This window comes from Lissotriton vulgaris, chromosome 2_1 (assembly GCF_964263255.1).
Source record: "Lissotriton vulgaris chromosome 2_1, aLisVul1.2, whole genome shotgun sequence".
Taxonomy (NCBI): domain Eukaryota; kingdom Metazoa; phylum Chordata; class Amphibia; order Caudata; family Salamandridae; genus Lissotriton; species Lissotriton vulgaris.
In genome coordinates this window covers 857,659,678-857,681,951 of record NC_141687.1, presented here as the reverse complement: position 1 = coordinate 857,681,951, position 22,274 = coordinate 857,659,678, and the positions used below count along the sequence as shown (strand labels likewise).

General features: G+C 47.4%; 1 protein-coding gene across 2 annotated transcripts in view; it reads left to right on the top strand.

The window, feature by feature from the left end:
* UBE2F (ubiquitin conjugating enzyme E2 F (putative)) overlaps positions 1-22,274 on the top strand; it is a 1,298,841-nt gene that overhangs the window by 757,114 nt on the left and 519,453 nt on the right. For both annotated transcript variants that reach the window (XM_086956339.1, XM_086956340.1), the window contains one exon: positions 4,751-4,808. In XM_086956339.1, the coding sequence (XP_086812465.1) occupies positions 4,751-4,808 (58 nt within the window). The remainder of the gene's footprint in view (positions 1-4,750; positions 4,809-22,274) is intronic.

Sequence of the window (22,274 nt, the reverse complement as noted above, 5' to 3'; positions counted from 1 at the left end):
AGAAATTTGCATAGCGCACTACTCACCCATAGGGTCTCAAGGCGCTTGTGGGAGGGGGTGCATTATTTATCGAATAGCCAGGTTTTAAGTTCCTTTCTGAAGGAAATGTGGTTCTGTGTGAAGCTAAGGTGAGTGGGGAGAGAGTTCCAGGTCTTGGCCGCCAGGTAGGAGAAGGATGTTCCTCCCATGGTGGATCTGTGGATGCTCGGAACTGCGGCAAGCGCTTGGTTGGAGGATCTTAGTTGGCGGGTGGGTGTGTAGAAGGACAGTCGTGTGTTGAGGCATTCGGGTCCTAGTTTGTAGAGGGCCTTGTGAGCGTGGGTGAGGAGACGGAACGTTATTCTCTTGTTGACGGGAAGCCAGTGGAGGTCTTTCAGGTGGCCAGTAATGTGAGCTTGGCGAGGGATGTCCAATATGAGTCTGGCCGATGCATTTTGGATGCGTTGGAGTTTTTTCTGTAATTTGGCTGTGGTTCCGGCATAGAGGGTGTTTCCATAGTCCAGTCGGCTAGTGACCAGTGCGTGGGTGACCGTCTTTCTTGTTTCGGTGGGGATCCAACAGAAGACTTTTTTGAGCATACGGAGTACGTTGAAGCAAGAGGATGAGACGGCATTAACTTGTCTGGTCATCGAGAGGGAGGAGTCTAGGATGAAGCCCAGGTTGCGTGCGTGGTCTGTGGGTATGGGTGCTGTGCCCAGGGCCGATGCCCACCAAGAGTCGTCCCAGGCAGAGGGTGAAGATCCTAGGATGAGAACTTCCGTTTTGTCTGAGTTAAGTTTTAGGCGGCTGTTTTTCATCCATTCGGCTACTTCTTTCATGCCTTCATGAAGATTGGTTTTGGCGGTGTTAGGGTCTTTGGTGAGGGAAAAAAACAGCTGGGTGTCGTCATCGTAGGAGATGATGTTGAGGTTGTGTTGTCGCGCAATGGATGCGAGGGGACTCATGTAAACGTTGAAGAGGGTGGGACTGAGTGATGATCCTTGTGGGACTCCGCAGATAACTTCGGTGGCCTCTGATTTGAAAGGGGGGAGTCGGACTCTCTGGGTTCTCCCGGCGAGGAACGAGATGATCCAAGCCAAGGCTTTTCCTTGTATTCCGACATTGCTGAGGCGTTGTATGAGGGTGCTATGGCAGACTGTGTCGAAGGCGGCGGAGAGGTCGAGTAGGATGAGGGCAGCTGTTTCTCCATTGTCCAGTAGCATTCGGATGTCATCTGTCGCTGCAATGAGGGCGGTTTCGTTGCTGTGTTTGGCTCGAAAGCCGGACTGTGAGGGGTCGAGGGAGTTGTTGGATTCAAGGAAGGCGGCGAGCTGGCTATTGACAGCTTTCGCAATGACTTTGGCTGGGAAAGAGAGGAGGGGAATGGGGCGGTAGTTCTTAAGTTCAGAGGGGTCACCTGTGGGCTTCTTCAGGAGGGCAGTGAGTTCGGCGTGTTTCCAGCTTTCTGGGAAGGTAGCGGAGTTGAAGGAGCAGTTGATGACATCACGGAGATGGAGTGCAATGATGGAGTCTCCTTTGTTGAAGATGTGGTGGGGACAGGGGTCGGTTGGCGAACCTGAATGGATAGAGTTCATTAGGCGGATGGTGTCTTCAGTAGTGATTGGGTTCCAGGCGTTAAGGTTGTTAGAGAGCGGTTTGGTTTTGGAAGTGGGTGGGGTGGGCTGTTCTTTCGAAATGTTCTTAAAGCTGTTATGTATGTCGGCGATTTTGTTGTAGAAGAAAGAGGATAATGAGTCGCAGAGGTCTTGGGAGGGAGTAATGTCGTTTGAGGCTGCGGTGGGGTTGGTAAATTCTTTGACGATGTTGAATAGTTCCTTGCTGTTATGGGCGTTGTTGTTTAGTCGATCCTTGAATGCTGATTTATTGGTGGCTCGGATCGATTGGTGGTGTTTGCGGGTGGCTGCCTTGAAGGTGGTCAGCTTGTCAGTGGTTGGGTTTTTTCTCCATGTTTTTTCGAGAATACGGCATAGTTTCTTGGAATTCTTAAGGTCATCGTTGAACCAGGGGGCCTTTTTGCTACCTTGTTTGATCTGGTGGTTTCTTAGGGGTGCTAATTCGTCAGCGCTGTGAGTGATCCATTGTTTGAGTTTGGTGGCAGCTTCGTTTGGGTCTGATGAGAGGGCTGGAGGGTTTTGGTTGAGCGATGTGATGAGTTGGTCGGTGGTGATTTTGTTCCAGTTTCTTCGAGGAATAGGTTGTGGGGGGTGGTGAGTTGTGGTAGTTTTGTAGCTGAAGTGAACACAGCTGTGGCCCGTCCAATGGAGAGCTGTGGTATGATTAAAGGAGATGTGTTTGCTGGAGGTGAAGATAGGGTCGAGCGTGTGTCCGGCTAAGTGGGTGGAGGTGTCAACAAGTTGTTTGAGGCCGAGATTGGCCAGGTTGTCCAGAAGGGTGGTGGTGTTGCAGTCGTTTTTCTTTTCCAGGTGGAAGTTGAAGTCTCCCAGTAGAATGTAGTTCTCGGAAGGGAGGGCATGTGGGCTGATGAAGTCAGTGATGTCTTCGCAGAATTGTTTACGGGTTCCTGGTGGTCTGTAGATGAGGGTGCCTCTAAGTGTGGTCCTGGGGTCGGTGTGGATCAAGAAGTGAAGGTGTTCGGCGGTTGCAAGGTAGTCGTCGAAGCTGGTCGTGATTCTGATGGTGTTCTTATGAACGATGACGATGCCGCCTCCTGTTTGGTTGGTACGGTCTATTCGGATGATCTTGTACGCGTCCGGAATGGCTATGGCGATGACGGGTGCTGATGATGCGTTCATCCAGGTTTCTGTAAGGAAGGCGATGTCCGGTGACGCAGTGTCGAGTAGGTCCCAGAGTTCTGTGGCGTGTTTGTGGATCGAGCGGGTGTTTAGCAGGATGCATTTCAGGTGGTTAGAGTCGGAGCTGTGTTTGGAGGTCGTGGATTTGGTGTGGGTCTTGATGCTGGCGAACTTGCAGGAGTGGCAGGCGAAGGGACCGTGGGTACGTCCTGGGGCAGCTTCGTAGCATTGTGGTGTGCGTCCGGGGTTAAGGGCTAAGAGGGTGGCGGCGTCATACGTTATGCGGGAGCAGTGCGGTTTGCGGGGGACAGGGGGTCTGGCGCTGGGCGCGATCCAGGCGCAGATGGGCATAGACGGGCTTACCTTTGGCGCACCTTCGGCGCGCATGGGGCGCGACCGCTGTGCGTGACCGCTGCGCGCAAAAGCATCTGTCATAAGTGGATAGTGGAGGGGGGAGGGGCGAGGGAGGATCAGCTGGGAGGCGGGGCGGGCTGTAGAGGACGGGCTCCCAGGCACAACAACAACAAAATGGCAGAGGAAACGAAACAGCAGAACAGGCACAAATACAAATGGACTATTCAGACAATGTGAGCAAAAGCGCTACGATGAACGGTTTCCTAATTAAATTAAAGCAAAATAACAATCACACAAATAGCGTTACAACAGCGTGATTTCAGCAAGGTGTTAAAGTCGTCAAAAGCGCTTAAATTAAATTCAAATTTATGCCAATGCTAAACGCGCTACAGCGTTATGGACACAGGGGTCATCAGATATGAAATCAGCAGGACTATGTAGGAAGCGCAGCACAACGATACCAGGGAGAAGCAGGGAGCTTGGGGAGCGACCGCTACCAACAGCGTCGGGACACAGGGTGTAAATCCCCCCCCCTGCCCCCTCACCCCTCCCCCGATGCAGAGAAATTCAGCTGCTGGTTTCTACATCTAGATTTATTATCACATTAGTCTAAGCGGTCACCAAAGTTTGAGCATTGAGGTGAAAGACATTTGCAATAGTTCAATTTAAGTGCTTAAGTCAGACTGTACTGGAAAGGTACCACAGCCACGGATGAGAAGCTGTTGGAGAGGACTAGATCTGCCCATTGCTGCAGTGGTTCCTAACCTTGACTTCTATGGACCCCCACTTAATCATTACTGGAATCCGGGCATCCCTGCTGAATAATGACTGGAATCTGAGGACCCCACTGAGTGTTTACTTGAAGACCGGGACAGCGGCCAGAGCATTTTCACGGATTCGAACCCCACAACAATATATAAATGATTACATATTTTATTTAAATCATAGATATAAAGAATCACAATGTTAATGGGAAGTTTGGAGCTTTTGTAACTTAAATTAAGGGAAACCATTGTCCCTACTATATTCTGTATAATGCACTTGCACTGTCCCACAACTCAATCTGAGGATGCCTATTTAATTGTAAGCCTTCGATTTCAAATTATTTCACGTTTATAGACGTACTAAAAAAATGTTTTTACCTTTGATCTTTATTCAAATACTTTTTATTAATCTGTTATTATTTCATTTTCTCAACTGTGGTAAGCTTGGCAGACCCCAACGGGTCTGTAGAACCAAAGGTTAAGAACCACTGATCTAGTAACACTTATTTTGAGTAAACGCCTTAACTCATGATTAAAGCATTTGGATTCTGCTTTCTCAAAGCTGTGCGTCAAGCACTTCGGTACTGTCCTCCATTTGTTTGCCACACTATTTTGTCCTCTGCAGTTGAAGTATCGTATAGCATAGTGTCTGAAGATGGCGCAAGAGGGATTAAAACCTAGTGCTCCTTGGGCAACTGATTCTCCATAAGTAGTTGGGCATTGGCTTAGTGTTGCATCTCAAGATTCCAGCGCTCAACTTAAGATAGGCTTTCTGTGTTTGCATGTGCTAACATCAACCAAGTTTATTGTCGCAGAGTGAGTTTATCTTGCTGAGCCCTGCAAGCGCAATGTTAACAGAGGTTGACTTGTCTTTTCCAGCTTGCTGCGAGAACATTCGATCGATGGCACTGGCTGGGCTCCAACTAGGACATTAAAGGTACTGTGGCTTCATGTACATTTGGGGCATATAATTGTTCATTTCATTGTTTGTCCCATTTACCTCATCAGTAGGGTTTTCATACATTCTCAGATTAACTCAGAACTCGTTTTCTGTGGCATATCTGAGATTTTGTGTCCTGAAGAAGCAATGTGGATGTTGAAATGTTCCTTTTTTAATAATATTCATGAAGTGCAAGTAGAGTGTTGCTCTGAAATGCATTCCTTATTGCATGCATGTGCTCAAGCTGAAAACTGATCTGTGCCAAATAAAGGTCCTCATGGTACATTTCTGTTGGTCTCTGAACCAGTAGAGATATGTCTGCATGTGCTGGTCGGAAGACTATAGTATGTTGAGGTTCTATATAATTTTTTGCCATACATTTTTCTTATGTTGGTTTTTGAGTTATTTCATTGTAGTACAAGGCCAATGGGTGTTCTATTTAGCTGCATATGGTAGAACCTTGCCAGTAATTTGACTGTGACCCAGTTTGTAGCACCTGTTTTTCCTGTGATATTGACCATGTACTGGTAGGCATATTCTGCATGTGCTCAAATTTTGCTTGACCGTGGGTGTGCACTACATTTTAGAGCATTTTATTGCATGCTCAACATATGTGGATGGCTCTACAGTGGAAGACTTTGAGGGTGTTGAATACAACTTTAGCTTTCTGGAGGCAATGACGTAAACAATACAACAGCATTGCCTACATGTCCCTATTGAATGTCCATTGCTCGGGTGGAGGGTGGCGTGGGGAGGGGTAAGAGTTTGTGTGTGTATTTCCTGTGAAGCTGTGCAGTACCCCTGTACCACCACTACAATGGCTCCAGCTGTGCTGTGTATTTCACAAACAACAAGGTGATGGATGGAATGCTTGAATTTATCTCAGCCACTGGCAATGGCTCTGGCCGCATCCCAATCCATCATGCTTCTGCCCACTATGCCACCCCAGTTTGGACCCAGCCATATGCATATCAGTCTTGACCCTGCTCCTAATGGGAATAGTCCATCCCGAATTGCCATGCCAAGGCCTCCCTGGAATGGAAACAAGCTTCCTGGGACCGGTTTCAGGGTTTCAACCCTCATCAACCAAGCCAGCTTGAATCTGTGACCCACGTCTGGGCATACCCGGTGCACTTAGGGCATCAAATGCAAAATCAACAAGGTGATGAATGAAATATTCAGCCACTAGCAATCTCTCTGGCCTCATCCCGTTCCATAGTTTTGTTTTTGCCCACCATGCCACCCCAGTTTGGACCCAGCCATATGCAAATCAGTCTTGACCCTGCGCCCCATGTGAAAGTCCTGCCTGAACTACCAGGCAGGGGCCTCCTTGGACGGAGAACAAGCATCCTGGAACCGGTTTCGGTGGATCACTCCTCTTCAGCCAGGCTAGCTTGAATCCAGTGACAGAGTGAACCCGGAACCCACGTCAGCATTCCGGTCATCTTTTTGTGTTGCTGCATTTCATGACAGTAGTTTTTTCCTACATCTTAAAATCAAAGTTGTTCTCAACTCTCAACTGTGTGTTTTCCACTAATGACCATATATGTATCCCTTCAATGAGGTTAAGTTATCACATGAGTTCTACGTAGCCCTCCAGTGATGACTCTATCTCTCCAGTTAAGTTCTAGAACTCCAAAGGCATTTACCACATCTATAAACCTCTTGATGTACGGTCCATATCCAGCCAGTGAATGTGTCTATCCCTCCAATTATATGTTCTCTACCTATCCGTGATGTTAATTTACCTACTGTTCACATTACTCCACTGGTATAATTTGTATCATGCATGCAATAGTGTGGTTCAGATCCTTGTAGTGACATATTTTGAAGTGGTTACTATTCTGGGATGTTGGCTGTCCCTCTCCCTCACTGTCCCGTTGCTTGCATGTATGTGAACACCCATTTGATTTGCTCCATATATCTGTAGTGCTGTTGTCTGTATGCCATCTGTGAAATTATCTGTATCTCGCTAGTGATTTTGCATACCCTTCCAATGCAGGTTTTTTTGTGAATCTTTTATTGCCATTTCAAAGATTAACAACTTGCGAGAATCAATACAGCATTACTATGAGCCTAGAGTGATATGTTGCTAAAGATAAAACGCATGTTTTCCACAAGTACTCGGCAAGGTCCATCCCATTCACAGGTTCAAGTGTTCTTTGTCAGTTATTTCAGCAGACCATCAACATAGTACTCAATGCATCTTTGCTAAGTTTACTTGAGCCCACAACTTAAACAGAAAAATACTAATTAATCAAAACAATCCGGTGGTTTGTATCACATTCAGACTGAGAATCCTAGGGGTCCATAAGGCAGGCAGAGGCAAGTCCGGGAGGGGGTGGGTGGGGGCGGGGGGTGGGTGACAGGGTGGGCATTCCTCCAATGCAGTTTTTGCATGTACTTTGAGACCTATCTTTCTTTGTATCACTCTTTTGGCATTCATTAACCTCTTCACATTCGGTCTATCTAGAGATGGCCATATAATTTCGATATCATATTTTGAATTACTTTGATAAGATTCTGTATTCCACTGATATTTCCCTGGTCTCTCAAAACATTGTTCATGACCCTGCTCTACTGTCTTCATTGTCTTTCTGATCTCCAGTGATATTGGCTATATTCCTGTAGTGGCACTGTTTGTATCTTACACCTGAAGTGATTGTGTCTTTATCCCTGTAGTGATGCTGCCTTTATCCCAATAGTAGTTTTGCACACATCCTTTTAGTGCTGTCTGTACCTCTTCTCTGCAGTCACTATCATTCCATTGATGGAGGCATTATGTCCATTCAGGGTGATGTGGTTGTATCCTCCTATGGCGTTCCCCGTATCCCTTCGATGTCGTTTTTATTTTTTCCAGTAAAATTGTCCGTATTCCACAAGTGATGTCCATTTTCATCTAGTGACAATCACAGTATCCATTGAGTCAAGCGCCAAATTGTTATTGACATTGCTTGCATCTCTTCAGTGATGTCACACCAATGCCCTCATCCATATTCCTCTATTGATGTGGTGCATAGGCCTCCAATGGTGAAGCCTGAATCCCTCTAGTAATATTGTTGTTATCCCTTTAGTCACATTGTACATCTTCCTCTTGTGTGTTGACATTGTTTCGCAGCCAGAAAAGGTTTGCCTCATGGACCGTTCATGTGACCTAATGTCAGAAATGCCGCCACCTAGGGGTGAGAAAAACATCCTTGTTTTTTTCTGGCAATGTCATTCAGGAATTGCCATCAAACTAAAAGATATATTCAAATCTATAGAATGTTTGGTTCAGACCTTGATGTGCTGATGGCCAGGTCGCCTAACCTGTATGAGCAACCCATCTCAAAGCCCAGGCTGGTGTATTGAGATGTCACATATAAAGAAGGTGCAGAACATCTGCACCCTACCACAGGTTATTTTATAATCCTAGTCAAGGCTGATCATGCTCTTTTTAATGGAAACGCAATCTTGAGAAAATGAAAACTTTGTCATAACAAGATCTTTTCTGGTCTGTTGGCGTTATCTACCCTTCCTGGAAAGAATTTTCTCCCAGATGGATCATTAAGTATTTAAATCCTGTCTGAAGGTTTGGGGTAAGCTTCATTTTAAATAGCATTATAAAACCTTCATTACATTGGCAGCATACTAAAATATAGAATGATAAACTTTTATAATAAAAAGTAGCAGTGTTGGATCCCATAATGGTAAACTGATGTCATTTGCAAACAAAACACAGAAGTGAGTGCCTGACAGGACAGAACTCGACAATAGTCACTCTGCAAAGAAACAGTTAATGTCGCAAGTCTATCTTCAGTTTTAGTAAAAGGCAACGGAAAGGGGTTGTAGAGACCCAGCTCAGTGCCATAGTTGATGCCAGGCATGTCAGTGAAAATGACGAAAGGAAAAAGGTGAAGGATCAAAAGGAAAACCTATGAAGGGAGAAAGCTGACATGAAGAGTATAGCTGCTAACCCTCATTGTTAGACCCCACTTCCTGGGCACCAGGTCACTCAAGGGTTACTGCGCTTCAATCGCATCAACTGAAGTGTTCCCTGCTGGTGTCCTGGGGCCTCAGTACGAGTGGACCCAAACCTGGATAACCAAGTCCTCCTCTCCAGCACTTGAATCTCTCAGGGTAGGGAGACAGAGCAGTCAAAGGCTTACTAAAGGAGGTGAGATGGGGTTAGACATTCAGAATACAGTGCACACCGAACTACCAGCTGATAAAATCAATGTCCAGTCAGTGCCTTAATTTTTATAAATGAAATGTTTTAATACACACGAGAATTATACTACACATAACACTAGAATAAACAGTGAAAACCAGATGTGTCTACAGTGAAAATCAGATGTGTCTACAACCCTCTGGCCCAGAGTTCTGACCACAATCCGTATTATAGCACCTAGACGCTATGCCCTATAAAAACAGTTAACATGTAGATGCACAATTAGCATTGAATCTTACAGACCATGTGGCATCGGGTTGCTCTCATTCGCTAGAGCCAAGATACCAATCCTTGTATTGAAATGATATAGTTTCAGCATATGATGGGAAGCAAAATGTTCTTGATCAGCCCCATAACTCACCCCCCAAAGAAAGAGAAGTGCCCTCCCATCCTGAGTGAGGATAGAGCTCTAGTGGCGTCAGGGATCTGATCACAGTTGCTTGATGTCTTGGCACGTTTTACTGGAATCCCACTAGTCCAGTAGCCACTGGCTAGCTGTAGGAGGGTAATGGCTGGTCAGAGTGCCAGTACACCCTAATACAAAAAAAAAGAAAGGTGGGAGGCTGTTCCACCAGACTCTATTCCCCAGCTACTGCTTGTAACCGAAAGTCCCACACAGGCTCCCACAGCACAGGGGAGAGGTCTGGGCCAAGTGATCTCACCTTCAAGGACTGCGATCAAGTTTCACTGTCTCCCTCTGTCACTGTTAGTACTGCAAGCTTCCTTATCTTGAGCAGCTGCCTGCAATTTCCTTGCTCAAAGCGCCAGCACTGCAAGCCTCACAAGAACAGCTGGTTCTCTGATCGATGCTGCTGATGCTCCTGGTCAAACTGGAACATTTCTTTGCAGCATAATCTATCAGTCATGGAGAAAACGTCCTCAAGTTTCAGACGGGGTGAGCATGCTTCTGATCTTGAGACCTCATGCGGTGATCGCAGTGTGCGGAGGACCCCTTAATTTGGCAACAGAACCAAATATACAAATAAATGTATGCATTTCTGGATACATATATCAGAATCTATATAAAGAAGAATTTTGCAACTGGATGCCAGGTCTGTCCCTAATCAGGGTCATAAAATTAGAAAATAGAAACTAAAGAACCTCACCCTGTTTCAGGATACTTACTATTCAGTATATCCTTAATTCTGACTAATAGGCAAGCCTTGCCTCACAGCCATCAGCAACTTAGAGAATCATTTTAATCAGCAACTTAAGAGAGATAAGAAACCAACCCTGATCTACTGTGGCCCATTTTCCTGACGAAGAAACAGCTCAGTGCTGAAACGCGCATCGAGCGCAACAGATTGTGTGCCACATTGCCTTTTCTTCATTAAAACTTTAAATTGTTATCCTTGTATCCACCTAAAATGTAGCAAAGTTGTAAAAAAAAGTGTTTTAAATAATTCTGTTTATTGGTACAGGTAATCTTGATGGTCAGTACATACATGAAAGCATTACTTTAACAGTGTTACATGGTCAGGAGCGCATACAAAAATTAAACATTTCAATGTTGAGGAGCACAGGGTGAGAACATTATACATCACTTTTCGGGGTTAACGGCTCATCCAGTGAGGGGATCAGGGGGGCTCACAAAGGATTGCCACTGAATTCATTCCACTTCGACCAGATTGCTATCCATATTCGGGGGCAGCCCGAGCCACATACACGGTCTTCTCTTTTAGCATGCACCAGTCCATGTCCTTTTTGCATGCAGCAAGCTTTGGAGGCGTTACTCTCACCACCCCCCCACAGAGAAGCTATGTTACGTTTTACTATAATCGGGCAGAGCGTCGCCCAAACTTTGCCTTTTGCTGTCAAAACTGTGGGCTCTCAGATGTTTAAGAGGCATCTTTTGATTTCAAGCCGCAGTTCCACCCCCAGACATTACGCATACAGTTATGCACCTGCTTCCAGTAGGTTTGTATCAGGGGACACTCACATATTATATGCATGAACGTCCCCACTGCCCCGCACTGTCTTCTACAGAGCCCTTCCTCACTCCTGCCCATCAATACAAGTCGAGTACCGGAGATGTAGCAGCGATGAAGTATTTTAAATTGTACCAGCCTTAGTTTAGCTGATATTGACACCTCTTAGGGGAGGAGAGCGCTTCTCTCCATTCCTCATCATCGATCTCAAGACTGTCATTCTCCCATTTTCTCCTAAGTTCGAGTAGGTGGTCAGGGGTGTGGTGTATGAGGTTTTTGTATGTGAGGGAGATGGCCTTTTACAGCTGGAGATTGTCCAACAGTCTGTCCTCTAGGGGCGAGGATTCTGGGAGTGACGTTCCGGGTGGATTATTTGCAAGGAGTGAGTGCCTGATCTGCGCATACCCAAAAAACTCGGTCTGTGCCAATTCATATGTCTGCTGCAGTGAGGCAAACAACACCATTCCATTAGGTCCCCATAGAACTTTTATACGGGAGATCCCTATCCGGTCCTAGTTTCTGAACCCTTTTGTGCGACCCAGCGTTCCCAGCCTTTCAGAAACCCAGAGTGGGGTCGCCAGCGTCAGTCTATCCGCCCATCCCAGGTTGCGGCTCACAACGTGGCAAAGTTGGACCGAGTGTTTTGTGGGCCCTGTTAGGGACTATCTGTTAGGTTTGGAGTAGAGCGCTGTCTCGAAGTTCCCACCCGGGAGGAGCCATCTATCCATCCTGTGGTGGGTGATCGTCCCCACCACAGTACGTACCCCGATTAATAGCCGTGGTGGGCTGCCCAGTAATATTTCCTAATACCCGGAAGTGCAATCCCCCATCCTACCACCCTAGCGTGAGCTTGTAGAGTGAGATACGCGGCGTCCCTGCACATAATGGGTCCCTCTGGGTGGACTCGATTTCTTTAAAGTACATTTATGGGACATAATCCAGATAGTTCTGGAGTGCGTATAGGAAGCTCGGTAAAGTCATCATCTTGAAAAGAGCTGCCTGGCCCAGTAGGGACAGCGGGAGCTTCTCCCAGATGGCGGTGTCACTTTTGAACCGCTGCAGAGGGTAGGAGGTTCCTCTCATATCGGGCTGCCAAATCAGTGGTGATGAAAATTCCTAGATACATAAACCCTTCTGTTACTGTTTTGATTGGACAGCCTCGTTGTACTGAGGGCGGAGTGCCATGTAGGACGTAGAGCAGCGATTTCCCCCAGTTGATACTGTATCCAGAATTTCTCCCGAAACTGGTGAAAATATCTAAGGCCACTCAGTGATTTATATGGGGAGGTACAGGAGAATGTTGTACCCTTAGAGTGAAATCCGATCCTCCCATCCCTCAGCCCACTTGAACCCTGCGGTGAGAGGTGCTGTCATATCCAAGCCGCGAGCGCCTCCAGGGAGAGGACGAAAAGCAGGGGTGAGAGGGGGCAGCCCTTCTGCGTCCCTCTCTCCAACACGAACACCTCAGAGATCTTATTGTTGATCACTACCTGGGCCAACGGTTCAGTATAGAGGGAATTTATCCACCCGATAAAGTTAGGGCCGAAGCCCAACTTTTTGAGGACCGCCGTCTTATATGGCCATTCAAGCATGTCGAATCCCATTGTGGCATCCAGGGAGACCACAACCGCATCCTCCTGGATCGTGTGGGAGCGTTCCACTACCCCATGGAGTTGTCTTAAGTTAAGTGCGGTATTGCAGTGCGGCATAAAGCCTGATTGGTCCGGATGAATCAATTTGGTTAGCATTGGTTTGATCCTATTTGCGAGCAGTTTCGCGAGGATCTTGGTTTTAACATTGAGTAATGAGATTGGCCTATAAGAGGTGCACATCTCTTTGGGTTTCCGCTCCTTCGGGATGGCCACTATTGTGGCTGTGCGTTGATCTCTTAGCGTTTTCCACAGCATTTTACTATCCCCAAACATACGCTTAAGGTGTGGGCCTAGGCTGTCAGGCTTGAGCTTGTACAGCTCAATCGGAAGACCGTTAGGCCCTAGGGCTTTTCCAGACCGGAGTTCAGTGATCGCACTGGCCAGTTCTTCCGCAGTGAGCGCACTCTCCAGGGCCTCTCGGTCTGCGTCAGAGAGGGTAGGCATCGTAATGTCGGCCTAGAGCGCGGAGGAGTCCTCCTCCGGGAGTTCCGATCCCCCTTCGGTACAGCTTTTTGAAGTGTGCTGGGAACTCTCGCACTATCTCCTGAGGCTTAGTCAGGAGGGCACCCGATTCGTCCCTGAGCTCTGCCACCATCCTCTGCGCTTTCTGTTTCTTGTCAAACCAGGCTATTAGTTTGCCCGCTTTGTCACCTTGATCGTACAGACGGCCGTCCCTGCCTCTCGCTAGGCTCTTAGCGGGATCAGTGGCTAAGGCCTTGTACTCAGCAGCCTTGAACTGCATCTTGTGCAGTGTCGCCCAATCGCCTGTAGCTGGAGCTGCCCCCTCCAGAGATATACGGTCACGCTCAACAGTAAACATTTGCTTTTCCTTTTACTTGTGTTGCCCCGCCATTGTGGAGAGGGCTTCTCCCATTATTACAGTTCTGAATGCCTCCCAGAGGACAGAAGGGTATTCCACTGTCCCTTCATTTACTTGGAAATACTGGTCGATCAAACGAGTCATCGTCTTTTTAGTCTCCGGGTTATGGAGGAACCAGGGGTTTATGGGCGTGACGCAGCCAACCTTTTGCCCCCTAATTGTAAGGTGAGCCCATATGAGAGAATGATCTGATTTACCCCGTGCCAGGTGCTTGATCTGTGGTGTGGGCCCGAAAAGAATGTGTACTGTTATAGACTGGGGTGGCGCGTGCGGCAGAGGTCTACTAGGCTGAATGCCTAAAAGAGATTAGAGGGCCACATGTGTTCTGTGGCGATGTCTCGGGTGGGTGCCTATCTAGTCCACCTGATATTTGGAGACCTGGTGGGATATACACCGTGACTAAATTAAGTATGCGTCCCTTCCATCTCCCTGAGAGCACTGCAAAGCATCCTAGAGGGTCTGTCTCTGTATGTTCAATGGCGAATGGAAAACTCCGGCGCACCAGAATGCCCACCCCTCGGGACCCTGAAGTGAAGCCGGCGTGAGTCGCCATCTTGTAGCCCCACCTGTAAGAGCATGACAATTATTTCCAATGAGGTGCTTTTCCTGCCGCAGGACCATGTCTGGGAGGTGGCGTTTAAAAAATTGAAGAACTTTACCCCTCTTAAGCTTGTCCCCCAGCCCGTTGACGTTCCAGCTGAGGATCTTGAAACTTTTATCCCACCTCGTAGCCATCCTCGGAAGCAATTCTTTCACTCGATCCATAGAACATGCAACACAGTACCATCATATATTTACATTTCCTGCATGACCTACTCAATTCCCCGCCCCCCCCCCACCCACCCATGCATTACATAACATTAGCAAATAACATCGGAACTGATGACCCCCCCTGCCTCCCCCCCACCCTGCTACCCTGCCACGTAGGTTTAGAACGACCCACATCCCCAACTAGCAGAGCGCATTTCGCCCCAAAAATAGAGAGAGAGAAGAACACCCCCTCCCTCCCCCGGTTAACTGAGGTGAGATGGGGCGGAGCTTGCCGGCGATCATGATGGCCGCCTGAGCCTTGGGCTCCACCGCGTAGGGCATACTATTCTTAATTAGCCTGCCACACTCGTAACTGCGGAGGGGAAAACTAAGCTCCCTGGACGGAGCAGAGCGGAGCAGCGCAATAGCCGGGGAAACAATGTGGGTTTCCTCGGTGACCGAAGCCAGAACAGCAGCCGGCCGGGAGCGGTGGGGTGGAGGGCCACAAGGCGGCGGACTGCAGTGAGCGGCTAGGCCGAGCTGCGTCGCTTTGCGCGCGCTCCGGACCTGACCCGGGGGCTGCCGGGCTGCGGCTAGGAGGCGGGTACGCTCGAGAGCTTCAGAGCGCCTCCTGCCTGGCGGACAGCGGAGGGATCGGGCGGCGCTAGCCCCCCCTCCTCCCTGCACACGACGAGGAGCTCTTTGCGAGCCGAGCTTCGTACCAGTGAGGACTAGGGCGCTCACCCGGCGCTGCGGAGTCGCGCTTGGTGCTGCCCGCGAAAAATACTTCTAGTGAGCCGGTTTGAACCCTGAGGCGGCGGTGACTCGGTATCGGCTGAACTGAGCGAGCATTTCCAGTGGCCCCGGGACGGCGCTGCTGATCTTCGTGGGCCCACGGAGACCTGGTCGAATTGACCGACGCCTCTCCTTGTGGCCGGAAAGTGAATCCATTGGGCCGCTACAACGCCAATACAGTGGTGAGAGAGCGTAGGGGTGAACGCCCGGGGACCAAAGGGCAAAAGGATCAAGCTGACTGAGCACAGGTAGGGGTCGTCTACCCCGGGTGCCCTCGCTGATCTGGGCGCCTTACCATTGGAGTGAACGCCAGCCCCTCGCGTTGCTTGCACACAGGGCCTGATTCCAAGAGGGGACGGGGCCCCAGGCCTAGCGGCGGAGATATCCTGAGGCTGGCATTCCGGCGGGCTTCAGATGGGAACAGCAAGACAGAAGGTGACACCTTGCCCCGGGGGTGTTTGAGAGAATTGCGGCGTAGCCATTAGTAAATTGGAGTATGATGTGGACGCTTGGTGTAAACTGCCCCTTTCTCTGCTAGGTCGTATATCGGTCATGAAGATACTGGTGCTCCCGAGAATGTTTTTCCTGTTTACCAACCTTTCCATAGTGTTGCCCCACGTATTCTTTCACAGACTGACTCAACTTATGATGAAGCTCGCTTGGGTGGGCAAAGAGCCACGGGTGAAATGGAAGACACTTACTCTATCGTACAGCATGGGAGGCTTGGGAGCCCCAGATTTAGAACTCTACTACAGGGTGGCACAGGGGGCGCATATGCACACTTGGGTGCATGGCAACCCACATATCCCACATGTACGCATGGAGAAACTGTTTGCAGATCCTCTCCCCTTACCTGCGACGATATTTAAAGCTGTAGACCGCAGAACTGGAATAATAGACTCCATTGCATCTACCATAGGCAGCAATGCTCTCGCAACCACATAACAGTGTAAAACAAGCAATTAAATCATAAACAGTAATGACAAGTAGGTAGCGAACAAAAGCAGATCTTTGTGTTTCTTATTCCTTTTCAAAAGATGTTTATTGGATCCACATTCAGCCGACACGTGTTTCGTTGTGTTCAAAAGTGGAGTCAACACGACTCTTCAGGGCTGATAAGATAAAAACAACATGTGTATAGTACATTTCACATGTAACACATCTTGTACACTGTTAAGTGACAGAGAAGTGCATGGTTGTGATAGTGAATTTAGATCCACGGGTTTGTTTACGTGACTAGTGTCCGTTTTTGTGAACATAAAACCATGCCCATCCACATTCCAATATAGTGAAAGTGACGCATAGTGTTTGTGAGGTAAAAAATTAAAAGACGTGGTTTCTCGAGTATAAGTCGCGTGAAACGGTATTCTCATGCTCACGACGATCACACACTTAAAAAGGATCAGGGTGTAAAAGTGTCTTTGATCAAATGGTCAACGAAAACAGTGAGTGCACTGTCATCCAGTCCTCTGGGTGGGCCTTTGATTAAAAGTGAAACACTCCATGCAGACCTAAAAGTGTCTATTGTCCCCAATTGAGGCATACCTGGTGGGGAGACCCAAACATCTGTGGGTCGATGCGAAAAGTGAATAATACTGGTAGAAGAATCTGTGTATCAAAAAGCAAAACGGGAGAGGAATAAAGGCGAGCACGTGGTTGTAATCAAAGGGTACCGTATAACGCATCGCTATGTATAGCTTACCCTGTGTATGCGTTGCTGAGTGTTCAATAAAGTAAATTGAAGAAAACCCTTACTCCGGGTTTGGAGCGACAAGTGGGTCTTCTTAGATAAATTTTCAAGCCCAGTATGGCTCGTCAGTATCAAAATCAGACTGTATGGAAAAAAGAATTCAAATGAGGTGGGAATTATATAGAATTGGCCGTGCTCAATATACGGACATAAAGCTTACATTGCGCAAAGTTTATCCATTAAAATGACTATCGTGCACATACCTAGACACGTGTATGTGTCTGACTGTACCGGGAGGGGATCCAAAGTAAAAAAGTTAGACCTGGTTCGTAGTTCGATCCCTCTGTGGATTTTCGAACTATAAAAACAATGACAAAACAAGAGGTAAAAAAGGGAGTTTATGATGTCTATAAGGGTTGGAGGCTATACATGAATGAAAGTCAGTTTCAAGGGTGCTGAGGTCTCACCTGTAAATCGGTATCCCTCCTCTGTGTTCCCGGTCGCCGTGTTCCAAGGACGGACACGTGACCGGAAACAGGAAGTGCTTAAGTAGTATCCGAGTGGAGACAACTAGAACGCGACAAGAAATTTACTTCATTTCTTGAGGTTCGCCATGTTAGGTGAGAAATAGTAAGTGGTCACCAGTCTCTCGATTAGAATAGGGCAGAATGAGGCAGTGGCGGGTTCGCCTACTGTCATAGAGACAAAAGGAATGGCCATTCATAAAGATGTACGTACCGTTGTCTCGAAATCCTTAAGTTGTGAGAGATATCTCTTGTGATGTACGTTGCAATAATGTTTATAAGTTCCCTAAAGGTGTAAAAATCTAGATCCAAAGTATCGAAAGTGACGCTCAATGCAGTACATGAATAGTGCTAGATAGGTGAGTTGATTCCTCATGCAGGTGGGTTTTGCCACGTACAAGTGGGTTCTCGATTCATGCACTACAAACGTGATGATTGTGATGCGTGGCGTAACTGGTGACATAATACCATCGTATGCAGATAAAGGCAAATGCTATAATTACAGTATGCCAATCAGTGTGTATTTTCATAAAACAAAAGTTAAAAGGAAAAAAGCGTTATGCTGGGTATCTATCACATTCTTGTCACAAGGTGCATTTGCATGTGAACAACGGCTGTTATAGGGTAAAGTGACATTGTTCATCTAGTTCAAAACACAAGTTCAGCACAAAAAATCATTCATGATGTATAAGGTATTGCGGATCCCACAAAAGACAGAGTATCACAATTCCCCAAGAAAAAGTTGCCCATACAGTTCATAATTCAGACTAGACGATTACGTACGTGTGATCAACTATGTTCAAGCAGAACATACACGTTGTCCATATTTGTACAGATTACTTAAATTAGTGGGTATTCAGCTTCCCAGAAAGAATTGAAGTTCTGGGTCATAGTTCAGCCTGTGTTCCACGCATTGCAAACGCATGATCCACGTAGCCTCCCTACGTCTCAGTGTAAGTTCTCTGTTGCCCCCCCTAATATTGAGAGGGATTACATCTATTCCGAAGAAGCGTACCTTCACTTCATCCTCAAGTGGTTGACATGCTGCAATATGCAACGCAACCGGGTATTTGGGATCCCTTCTTTGAATAGAGGTAGAGCGCCCCACATATCTGAAGTTCAAAAAAACCCCATCAGCTGTTTCTCCATTGCATCTACCAACCACGCTTGGCATAGCCTTTTGCAACACCAGGGAGGGGCATTGTTATATTCTCCGAGTATGCCAGTGGAATGGGCACACTGGTTGACCCCCTGCAGAGATAAGGGAGTGATTTTAGCTCTTCACAAGCTCAATATCCTCAAGGCAGGAGATCTGTTCCAGGAAGAGAAAGCCAAGACCTGGGATCAGGTCCGTGCAAATGGGGGAACGGACACACTATTGCAACGCTTCCAATTCTATAGGGTACACAGGGCACTTCTAGAGCAGCTGGGAGATGACCTCGCGGAGCCCCCGGAGGTCCCTGAGCTAACCTACGTGATAAAATCTGAAACTCCTCGTAAGCTGGTAACCAAACTATACAGAATAGCCATGTCCCACAGGGAGAATCAATACACAGCTGCAAGACTGGCTTGGCAGAGAGACTTGCAGATAGCAATAGACGATGATATGTGGCTTTACTGCTGCGAGAATACCAGGCGTAGATCCCTTAATGGTAAACATAGGCTGATTCACTTTAAATTTCTTAATAGGGTATATTACACCCCTGAACGTTTACACAGATACGGCCTTCGTGAGGAGGTAGAGTGCGAGCGGTGCCACACGCCGGTGGCCGATTTTATGCACCTGGCTTGGTCTTGCCCGAGAGTACAGACATTCTGGAGGAACGTTTTCGCGGAGCTAAGGAGAGTTGCAGAGGTTGAGTCGGACCCAGCCCCTTCGCTTGCGCTTTTAGGCTACACTAGACAGTTGCCCAGGTCGTCGCGCAGATTGGTTGGCATGGGCATGCTAATGGCGAAACGAGAAGTTGCCTTGTGCTGGCTGAGGGGGCCGACTCCCACGGTTCAGCGCTGGACGCAGGACATGTACTGCTGCACACAGTCTGAAAATTACAACGAGCTGCTACCACCTAGGAGCTGCCCAAAAAATGTTTGGGGGTTGTTTCAGACATATATGAATAGTAGGGGGGGGAGAGGAGGAAGACGAGTCCTGTGCGGGGGGAGGAAGTAACAAACAAAGATGTTGTGGGATGAAAGGCGACCGACTGAGAATATGCATGCTGATTGCCTAGGAGGGAGGTTTCATTAATCAGTACTAGTAGTGAGTAATGTTCTGCTCGCCGCCTGCCCGTTTGTCCGGTTGTTGGCTAAACGGCTGTATAATTCCAGTAATGGGTGCTAGAGACGTATAGCAATGACGTACTGCTCTGAGTGTGTGAGGGGGGGATGGGGGGGTTCACAGATCATTGAGTATTTTTGATTTGTAAAACTCATTAAAACAATTAATGAAAAAAAAAAAAATTTTAAACTATGAGGTGAGGAAATGCGCATGCGCCACCTCCGACCGCTGGAGGCCCTTCCCATTGGATTAAGTATCCTGTCGGCCATATGATTCCCCTTTGTGCTTAAGTCGGAGTAGCACCATTCACTTTGTCCCACCCAATGCATGATAGTGTAGCAGACTCCCTAAGGATGGCAGGACAAGTCCATTAGTTCAGTTCAGGTTGTGGGGGTCAGAAAGTGTCTTTGGCCCTTGTTATCTAAGTCTGGTCCGCCCCAGGTGCGCCAAGCACATTCTCAGTTTGGCAGGCTCTTCCCACAGAACCCCAGACACCCACTATCAAAAAGGAGTGTTTATACGTTACGTTACAGTTTGTAGAGATCTGCAGGTGCTGTCTTCTCAGCCAATGTGGGCCCCTTAAACTCTCTGTACGGCCCTAGCGCCGGGACAGCTTGACCTTTATCGCCAGGAGTGCTGACTCCATCTGTCGGTGTCTGTCCTTCTGTCCGATGATCCCGGTGACTTAGCTCGCGCGTTTCTCCATCCATCGCCTATCGCAGTCGCGGTGTCCGTGCCAGAGCGTTAACTCCATCCAGCCACTCCTGTGCCTCCCATGGGGTGGTGAAAAAGAGGGACTTTCCTTTGGTTATGATTTTAAGCTTTGCAGGGAAGAACATCATGTATTTGGTTCCCTTTTGCCGAAGTGCTGCTTTCACCCCTTCAAAGGAACGCCGCTCTTGCTGTACTTTGTTTTTTTATTTTTATTTTATTTGAATCAGGAAACAGCAAGAGACATTGTAGAAAAATAATCAGAACATGATAGCAACACGCAGACAAGACAAAACCATGGAGTAAGGATTATAAGTACAATACCGTATACACACTTGAGAGATACATAGCTAAATGAGAGACAACACAGGGAGAATAAAAATGGCAACAAAAAAGCAAGGCGAAGAAAAGGAATGTGGGAAAGTGTTATCTAGGGCAAGATGTAAAAAATTTCCATCCAACACAATCAAACACCGTATTTAAATGGGATCAGCCAAATCAAATAATCCCAGAAGCAGGGGTTAGGCCTGCTTTCCATTTAGTGACTGGCAGCCAAATTGCATCCCCCTGTTTCTTTGATTTGAATCCTCTAGTATCATAAATAGCCACTTCATAGCTATAAACATCTAAAAATCGAGCTAGCCACACCTGAAAGCTGGGGGGTCGGGCTCTTTCCTGCGAGCAGACAAAATTAACCTTAATATGGCTGTACCAATAAATAGCAGTCTTTCTTCTGTCTTTGATAGTTTTAAGGAGTTATCATGTCCCAATAAGAAAAGAGTTTCCGACTCGGGTAATTTGTGGCCAAATAGCTCTTCCCAAAAGGTTGAAATCATACTTTTAATTAAGACCAGCTCAGAGCAATTGCTAAACATGTGGATAAGAGTCAGGGGTCCTTGAAAACATCTAGGACACAGGTCGTTCTCTCTTTTGCCCCAAGTGAACAATTTTTCCGGGGTATAATAAAGATCAAATAGGGTTTTAAAGAGCTGTGCTTTCAGATTACTAGCCATAAAAAGATTGTGGCTCAACTCCAGTACTCTATCTACGTCGACATTAGGATTTTTTAATTTAGCCGCCCATTTTGTTTCGGTATTTTCAAGGTCATCATGAGTTTTAGTCAAAAGAATATTGTAAAATGTTCCTATTGTAGTATTTACTCTAAACATAACATCAATATTTTCAATTCTTGACATACAAATTATAGGCTCTTTAGCTTTAAGTTTAGCAAATCTTTGCGCAAATTTGAGAAAATCACCATTAGACAAGTCGTATTTAAGTTTCAAATCTGAAAACGTTGTATCAAAGTCATTTAACAAAAAATCGTTGACAGTTTTAATACCCAGCCTTTCCCACTTCCTCGCTGTACTTTGAGTGTGATGTCTGGAAAGAACCTGATTGGTGTGTCTTCGTATTGTAGGTCTCCCAGCAGTCTGGCGGCCTGCAGGGTGGCATTGCGGTCCCTGTAGTTGAGGATTTTCGCGATGACAGTCTTCGGCGGCGCTCCTGGTTTGGGCCTAGGTATCGGTGCGCGATGCGCCCTCTCAATGGAAAACATGTTTGAGAGCCGCTTTGGTTTCAAGTGGTCGAGGAAGAGGTCCATGGTAGGCCCTTCGGACCCCTCCGGAACCCCCACCACCCGAATGTTGTTCCTGCGGACTCTCCCTTCCTGGTCCTCGAGCTTAAGGACGACTTGACAGTGTTGGTGCATCAGTTCACTGACCCTCTGTTCAAGCTTCTTAGAGGAGGCCTGGAGCTTCCGGATGTCCTTCTCATTGGTTCCGGCGTTTTCCGAAGTCTTATGGAGATCGGCCCTTATGAGGTTCATTTCGATGGACATCTAGCCCATTTTTGTCTCGGGAGTGGTTCCTTTTTGGAGAAGTGTGGCTCAATGGTTAGAGCGGCAGACCTTGATGCAGAGCGCTGGCCAGGGACCAGGGTTCGATTCCCGCCTTGGCGGGATCGGGCTTAAATTCCTCTGACCGGATATTCTCGCCTCAGTGCCGAATCTAAGCATGGGCCCCACGCTGCAACTCTGGGCAATAGCT